Raw genomic sequence first — 8,625 nt, forward strand, 5'->3', positions numbered from 1 at the left:
GAGTTTTGGTGGTCTGATTTCAACGATTCTCCAGTAGCCCTATATCCGTCTTGAGGGCATAAACAATATCAATGCGATAATGGAGCACTGCCTTTTCTTGTATATGAAGATGGCACACAATGCTCAGGTAATCCATAGATTTCTAATTTTCCTGAGCTCAGTCTGCATCTTTTGTTGTGTATTTGATTTGTTATAGTGTTAGGACTATGTTAGTAGATAAGTGAATCATACATGCTGCACAATGCTCAGGTAATCAAATATTTCTAATTTTCTTGCGCTTAATCTGTATCTTTTGTTGTGATTTTATTTGTTATAGTGTAAGAACTATGATAGTGAATAAGTTAATCATACAAAATTCTGATCAATTATCATGTTTTTTCCCCTTCAGATAATATCATATTTCTTTTCTATTTCATATGACTGTATTGTTAAAAAAAGAAAAATTGAATGACAATATTGAGTAATAAGTGTTTTTAAATTTGATGGTTTATCAAATCCACTTTAAATTGAAGTAGTGATATTCACAACACTTGGACTTCAGAAATCTACAACTCAGTGTTTATTTTACAACAATGATATTGATTTAAAGTAATGTTCTTGATACTTTGAAATTCGGAAAATCTTTAACTCCTGCTAAAATTAATTCATGATATTGACTCTTTTCTGTGGCAGGTTCATGGTTGCACACACTTTATTACTTGAATACTTGTACAATGCAAACTGGAATGATATGGCAATTTTCAGACACGTACAGGTATAGCATGAAGTCGCTAAGCTTTCTGCAGGGTGATCCCAAATTTCTCCTCCATATCCATCATTTCGGGTGAAATTTCACCTTCCACCTTCCAGTCAAACCCATTTACCAGTGACCCCAACATCAGATGAAGCATCCGAATTGCCAATGGCAATCCAGGACAAATTTGACGGCCAGCTCCAAATGGAATCAGCTCAAAATCATTACCCTTAATATCAATCTGTGATCCCAGAAACCTTTCTGGCTCAAATGAATTTGGGTTCTCCCACACATCTGGATCTCTCCCAATTGCCCATACATTGATCAACACTTGTGCGTTTTTAGGCACCGTAAAGGAGGAAAGTTTCACATCTGAATCTACTTTTCTGGGTATCAGAAAGGGCACAGCTGGGTGCAGTCTGAAGGTCTCTTTTAAAACTGCTTGTAAGTACGGCAGCCGGACAATATCAGGCTCCTGTATTTGGTTTCCTTGTCCAATGATTTCATAGAGCTCTGCTTTTGCTTTCTTCAGTTTCTCTGGATTGTGGAGTAGCTCTGCCATAGCCCATTCGAGGGTGCTCGATGTTGTGTCAGTCCCTCCAGCAAATAGGTCCTGTAAAAAATATAACATTCATTGTTTGGAGAAAGCCAAAGAAAAGGTGACTGCAATTTTTTGTTGAAGGGATGAAAAAGGAAAATCAGATGACGTACTAGCAAGAGGTTTGGAATGTTTGACGGTTCAATTTCCATAGTTTTCTCCTGATTGACTTCTAGCAATGAATCCAGAACATCAGTGCCTTTAGTTGAGCTTAATGACTGCTTTTCCTACAATCGTTCGTCAATCAGTCTTAAATAGGCCCATTATATTCCCAAAATGAACACCCGTACGACGCCTGATGCCTTGTGGATCTATCGACTGAAGTATTGGGAAATAATCTGCAATGTTCGGTTTTCCTAAGTCCTCTATCATATCTCGTGTTGTTTTTTTAAATTTACAAGCAAAGTCAGAGCTGGGGTCACCTAAATCCACTGAAAAAAAGGTGCTTGCTAACAAATTTAAGGTAGTGGTGAAAGCTGCTTGGCCGATATCCACTGCCTCATCAAGTTGACTGCTTTTCTCCACAAATTTAAGAAGGTCTTTCACCTTATTTCTTCGAAGGCTTTGGCTAGCATCGAGTCTGCTGGAAGAGAAAACATGTGTGTTGCAGATTTTGCGGAGGTTTCTCCATTGAGGTGCTACTGGCAACCAGACTATTGATTTTTCATGATGGCCAAGTGCACGGACACCATCAACAACCATCCGGTTAGAGAAGGAAATGTCATTCTTCTGAAGGGCTTCTTTGGCCATTGCTGCTGAAGAAATTATCACTGTTGGCACACGACCAAGCTACAGAGTCATGAGAGGACCATATGTCTTGGCAAGTTCAGTCAAGGAGATATGCGGTTTGATGCCAAGGCTAAACAGGTTCCCTAAGATGGGTACAGAGGTTGGACCTGGTGGAAGATTTTTTCGGTTTGTTTCATTGACCTTCTTTACTACTGAGAGGAGAAGGTGGATTGTAATCCATGTTGATGCTAGGAACAGCACTAAATTCAGGTAATCCATGGGTCTTTCAGTGTTTAGATTGTTTGCTTGGTGTAGATTTTTGGTAGAAGGCCTCTCTTGTTGCTTACACTTGTGAGAGAAAAATAATTATATTGAAAGCATAAGTTATTTTATTGCTTAATATGCCAGTTATCAACATTGGCCACTTGCTGTTTGGCAGTAGCAGACTGATGTAAAAATAATATGTATCATGTATTATGCATTTATGCCCCATTAAAAAAAGCAAGCATATAGAATTATGGAACCTAAATCAGATATGGAAATCTTGGATTCATTTGTCTTTATTGATTTTGTAGGTTTATTTCTCTTTCTCTTGGCTAAGCATGTTCTCCCTCAATTTGATACATCATAAAATAGGATTACATGTCGGGGATCCCAAGATCCCTTATTTTCAAATATCATTCTTTTGTAGTGTCAGAACAAAATGCAAATTTCATTATATACAGAGTGGTTTGAGCTTACTATATAAAAGTCTTCAGGCTAAGCACGCTTACTGTAGGGTACAACGAAAGTCTACGAAGTATATTAGTATAGTTGAGAACTGTGTGACAATGCTTTAAGAAGAGCTATTGCTTCAACATCTCTATTTTTTTGCTCAATTCTTTGATAAGTGTGATTGTAGGTTTGTAGGGTTACAATTCAGATACGAACTGGAATGGCACAAAGTCGCTGAGCTTTCTCCACGGTGAGCCCAAATGACTCCTCCATATCCATCTCATCTGGTGAAATCCCATTTTCTAGCTTCCAATCAAAACCATGAATTAGTGATCCCAGCATCAAAGGGATCATCCTATTAGCCAATGGCAACCCAGGACAGATACGACGGCCAGCACCAAATGGAATCAGCTCAAAATCATGGCCCTTGAAATCAATATTTGATCCCATAAATCGCTCTGGCTCAAATAAAGTGGGATTTTCCCACAAGGTTGGATCTCTCCCAATGGCCCATGCATTTATCAGTACTTGTGCATTTTTGGGGACATTAAAGCCGAAGAGCTGCACATCTGCATCGGCTTTTTTAGGCAGCAGAAGTGGCACTGGTGGGTGCATTCTCAAGGTTTCCTTGACAATGGCCTGCAAGTATGGAAGCCGAGGAGTGTCAGTTTCTGCTAATGAATTTCCCTTTCCAATGATTTCTTGGAGCTCCATTTGTGCTTTCTTCAGCTTTCCTGGGTTGTGCAACAATTCTGCCATTGCCCATTCTAGGGTGGTTGATGTTGTGTCAGTTCCTGCTGAAAATAAGTCCTGCAGAGAAGAGATGTCAATTTTTTTTGAACGCAACAAAAACATCTCAATAACTTTTTTCAAGAGAGATACAGCAGATGACTACCAGTAGAAGATAAGGTATGATTGAAAGTTCAATTTTCTCATTTTTCTCATGATTAATGCCTAACAGTGCGTCTAAAACATCGTTGCCTTCAATTGATCCTGACGGCCTTTCCCCTTGCAACCTTTGGTTGATCATAATCTTGAAAAAATCTATCAGCTTTCCAAAGTGAACACTTGTACGTTGTCTGATGCCCTGTAGGTCAATCTTTTGCAGGAAGGGAAAATAGTCTGCAAAGTTGGGTTTCCCAACTTCTTCCATCAGGCCTCGTATTGTCTCTCGAAATTCACGAGCAATTTCAGAATTGGGATCACCCATATCAACTGAAAAAAAAGTATTTGACAGCAAATTGAGGGTAGTAGTGAATGCTGCTTGGCCGATGTTTACTGCTGTACCATCATCGCTGCTCTTCTCAACATAGAAAATAAGATCATTGATCTTATTTCTTCGAAGGCTTTGGCTAGCACCCAGTCTGCTGGCAGAGAAAACATGGGAATTACAGATTTTTCGTAAATTTCTCCATTCAGATGATGCTGAACCTGCTGGCAACCAAGCCACTGAATTTTCATGGTGTTTGAGTGCACGAACAGCATCAAGAATATGGCGGCTGGAGAAGCACACATCATTCTTTTGAAGGGCCTCTTTTGCCACGGCAGCTGAAGAAATGATCACTGTAGGCACTTGGCCGAGCTGCAGCATCATCAATGGGCCATATTCTTTGGCAAGTTTTGTCAAGGAGACATGTGGCATGGAGCCGAGGCTAAAGAGGTCCCCGGAGATGGGTAGAGGCGGTGGCCCTGGTGGCAGTTTCTTTTCATTGTTTTTCCTAGCAAAAGATCGGAGGAGGCGAACTCAATGCTAATACAAAACACAACACAGAATTCAGGCCATCCATGACACCTCTAAAGTACAGTATTGTTTGTGTTGGCACTCATAGGTATATTGTGTAACGTGGTGCAAGGATTTGTTAAATGTATGATTTTATATCCTCCCTCATTTAACTTACAAATATGTTGATGTGGCTACATAAATGAATGGTATGATCTGAATCTCTTCTGAATTTATTTATAAATTGAATTTTCTTTCCTACTTTTTTGGCTTGTTTTTCAAAAACCTGTCACATAATTCCATTACTACCTAAGACCTAATTAGTTGGTATTGACTATTGAGAGGCACTGAAAATATATTGAGGCTAAAAAAGTTATGTAAAGGTGATGTTGCTTTACCGTAGATTTGGGTTTATGACTTTGGTTAAAATAAGTATATGCAAGTAGATACATACTACGAGTAATCCGTATAATAAATATTACGAGTAATCCGTATAAGTATATGCTTTACTCATCCACCCCTCACTTGTAAGTGGAATAGTTCGCGCTAAGTATAAAAAGCCTATGTCGCATCCACATTTCAAGCGTAAAGGGCTTTTATATGAGAGGGTGTGATAGAATACACACTTTAAAATGTTGGATCACCCCTTATTATTTTAATTAATATATATCAATGTATGTTTTCCACATGAACAAGCAACCAATTCTGTCCTTTCATAGATTTATACATGCATTAATGCAATAATCCTAATCATTATTGAATCTTTATAATCTACCTAACTTGGGTTACATCCCTTTAAAAAAAAATTATTCCATGATTTTTTTTTTCTCATTTTAATTACAAGAGACATTTTTTTTAAGTTCAAATTAGTACCATATACTTAAATTAATGCTGTTTTCTTGTATGCCTCACCCTATCTTTTTTGTTGTAATTAAAAGGTACTCTATTGTTAACAACTTATTTTATCTTTCAATGAAAGATATTGCTTGAAGGTGAAAGTTTAAAATAATGTTATAATGGACTTAATGGTTATGATAATAGATTTTACGTAGTCCATGAAAAATTGAGATTGTGATAACTGGGGTTTTTCAAATAACAAAAGGTTACTTTTTTTTTTGTAATTAAGTAGTTGATGTTTGTTTTATAATGAATTGGGGTTATTCTTATGGATAAAATAAGATAATTGATCTTTACTTATAAATGTGGTAACGATCTTTACTGATAAATGTAGTTACTCATATGAATGATTAAGTATTACTCTTGTAAAAAATGTTGCTACAGTACACCATGTGCTTAGTCACAAACTAGACTTGCTATCATTGAACTTCACAGAAGAATTTAATGAGGTCTAAAAGGAGACATAATATTAATGTACTAATAGTTTACAGATAATTAAATTCTAACCCTTTAAAAAAAAAAAAAGTGATTTTTAGTAATTGTAACAACTTTTTTTTTTTTAAAAAAAAAAGAAAAGAAAAACGAACGTAGCTATAACCATTTTCATCTAAATGGTAGATGCGGTCGGTTCATAAGAAGTTGAAAAACGAAAGATTATGAATAACAAATTATTCCAGTATTTTGTTATAACGGATTTGTGCAATGGAACGATTTGAAAATTCACCCACAAACGTTATATAAAATAAAGAGCAAAACACGATAATAAAAGAGACAACATTTTTCTCTCTTCAAATAAATTATTATTTTAATTATTAACTTCCTACAAAATAAGACAATAACCCTATTGATGATTTTTCCTCAATAACAATCATTAATTTTCTAGTAAGCCTAAACCCTCTTGTATACATAGGCTAACCTAAAATCTCGCATCAATAATCCATCATTAATTTTCGAGTACGTGTTTTTGTCATAAGTATTTAAATCCATAACATTATAGGAAATTCATCTTATGCTTATATAGATTCTATATCATGTACATTGTTGTCTGATTTATTACTTTATTTGCCACCTTAAGGCTTTGTAGCCAAGCTAGTAGTGACATAGTACTATTGAGCCACCTTAAGGATAGCTACACGTACGCGCCACCATATGCATTGTTAGACATTGAAGAAAGTGGTATGATCAATTTAAATAGCTTGTCAAATTAAATACACTTTGTATTGATGAATAATGATTGTGATGAAAATAGTAATTGCATTGGAGTGAAGCTTCAAAGAAAATAGAAAGCCGCCTCAGTTACGAGTACAAGTATAATGCTTCCTCTTGTTTTGGATTTTGGGAGCTAGCGTGTTTAGATCATACGTAACAACTTGTATTTCAATTTCAACACTTTGGTATTCAACATCCACCAATCAAAATCAAGTGGGTGGCTATTTGTAGAATTAGGTAGAATTGGGCAGAAATTGCTTAGCTTTCATTGATGGAAAAGCACGAAATATATAATACAAAAGATCTCTAGAATCCTAGTCCTAGATAAACATGGAAACAGAGAAGATAAAATATTTCCTAAATATATGATATTTCCTGAATATCCTAATACCCCCCCTCAAGTTGGAGCAGTAGGATAAAAAATGCCCAACTTGGAAAGAAGTTTATCAAACTGCGCCTTTCCGAGTGCCTTTGTGAATATATCCGCTAATTGATCTTTAGTGGACACATGTGACGGAGAAATTAATCCTTCAGTGATGGCATCGCGAACAAAATGACAATCAACCTCTATGTGTTTCGTACGCTCATGAAACACAGGGTTCCTCGCAATATGCAATGCTGACTCACTATCACAGAACAATTTAATGGCTTTAGGATGTTGCACACCCAAACTCAACAATAAACCCTTGAGCCACTTTAATTCGCAAGTGGCGCCATTCATACACCTGTACTCCGCCTCTGCAGAAGAAGTTGAAACTGTAGGTTGCTTTTTAGTCTTCCAAGAAATCGGTGATTTTCCTAGAAACACAAGCCAACCTGTCAACGAGCGTCGAGTTAAAGGACACGCCGCCCAATCTGAGTTAACCATCCCTCTAAAGTGAGCTCACTATCCGAATGCAATAATATGCCTTGGCCGGGAGATCCTTTGAGATACCTAACAACTCTCAAGGCCGCCTCCCAATGTTCTATGCGAGGTGCTTGCATGAATTGTGACAAAATGTGAACTGAGTAGGCTAGATCCGGTCTAGTGACCCCGAGATATATTAGCCGTCCCACAAGACGACGATAAGCTTCTGGATACTGAAGAAATTCGCCATTAGCACGAGCGAGTCTGTGATTTTGTTCCATGGGAAACCCACTCGGCTTTGCACCCAATAAACCTGTTTCAGAGATAATATCCAGAGTATACTTTCTTTGACACAAAAATAATCCGGACGGACTACGAGCCACCTCAATGCCTAAAAAATATTTAAGGGAACCAAGATCTTTCATTTTAAAACAATCACTAAGATATGCTTTGAAAGCCTTAAGTGCAGCGGAATCATTCCCAGAAATAATAAGATCATCCACATAAACTAAGACATTAATTTGAGTATTGCCATTAGTATATGTAAATAAAGAGTAATCTGAATAGGATTGGATAAATCCATACCGTTTTAGAGCCGTTGTCAACTTTGCATACCAACACCGAGGTGCTTGTTTCAAGCCATACAATGACTTGCGTAACCTACACACCAAAGACGGATCTGAACTTTCAAACCCGGGGGGAAACTTCATGTAAACTTCCTCTGCTAGGTCACCATGCAAAAAGGCATTTTGCACATCCATTTGATGTATTTCCCAGTTTTTGCAAGCCGCTATTGCGAGAAAAGCACGAACGGTAGTCATCTTGGCAACTGGAGCGAATGTCTCATCATAGTCAATTCCATCTTGTTGATGATTACCAAACACCACTAATCTTGATTTAAGACGCTCAATTTCACCATTAGATAACTATTTAGTTTTATAGACCCATTGACTACCAAGAGCACGTTTCCCAGGAGGAAGGCGTTCTAGAGTCCATGTACCATTGTCCTCTGGAGCACGAATTTCATCTTTCATAGATTTACGCCATCCGTCATATTTCATTGCTTCTTTGAAAGATTTAGGATCATTATCCTTGATAATAGCTGCAAGAAAGTTGCGATACTTGACAGAAAAATTGTCACAATTAATGTAATGTGCTAAAGGATAAGGAGTACCCGA

At 37.2% G+C, this 8,625-nt stretch overlaps 1 protein-coding gene and 1 pseudogene across 1 annotated transcript; both read right to left on the reverse strand.

Moving 5' to 3' along the window:
• Positions 1 to 611: 611 nt before the first annotated feature.
• Positions 612 to 2,339, reverse strand: LOC110702552 (annotated as a pseudogene).
• A 274-nt stretch (positions 2,340 to 2,613) lies between these two features.
• On the reverse strand, positions 2,614 to 8,268 carry LOC110702305 (geraniol 8-hydroxylase-like). The gene is made up of 4 exons (XM_021880008.1): positions 7,535 to 8,268; positions 7,027 to 7,226; positions 3,670 to 4,517; positions 2,614 to 3,584 (listed from the first exon to the last, which is right to left on the reverse strand). The coding sequence occupies exons 1-4, from the start codon at positions 8,266 to 8,268 to the stop codon at positions 2,979 to 2,981; spliced, it is 2,388 nt and encodes a 795-aa protein (XP_021735700.1). The 3' UTR covers positions 2,614 to 2,978.
• Positions 8,269 to 8,625: the final 357 nt, after the last annotated feature.

Source organism: Chenopodium quinoa, unplaced genomic scaffold (genome assembly GCF_001683475.1).
Source record: "Chenopodium quinoa cultivar QQ74 unplaced genomic scaffold, ASM168347v1, whole genome shotgun sequence".
NCBI classification, from domain to species: Eukaryota; Viridiplantae; Streptophyta; class Magnoliopsida; order Caryophyllales; family Amaranthaceae; genus Chenopodium; species Chenopodium quinoa.

Excerpts from the sequence above, each read along its gene's own strand:
- LOC110702305 (XM_021880008.1), bottom strand. The coding sequence starts at position 8,268 with ATGACTACCGTTCGTGCTTTTCTCGCAATAGCGGCTTGCAAAAACTGG. Across the intron at positions 4,518-7,026 it reads TAAACTTCTTTCCAAGTTGG|TTCGCCTCCTCCGATCTTTT; the intron begins GCATTTTTTATC and ends ATTAGCATTGAG. Across the intron at positions 3,585-3,669 it reads TCATACCTTATCTTCTACTG|GACTTATTTTCAGCAGGAAC; the intron begins GTAGTCATCTGC and ends TCTTCTCTGCAG.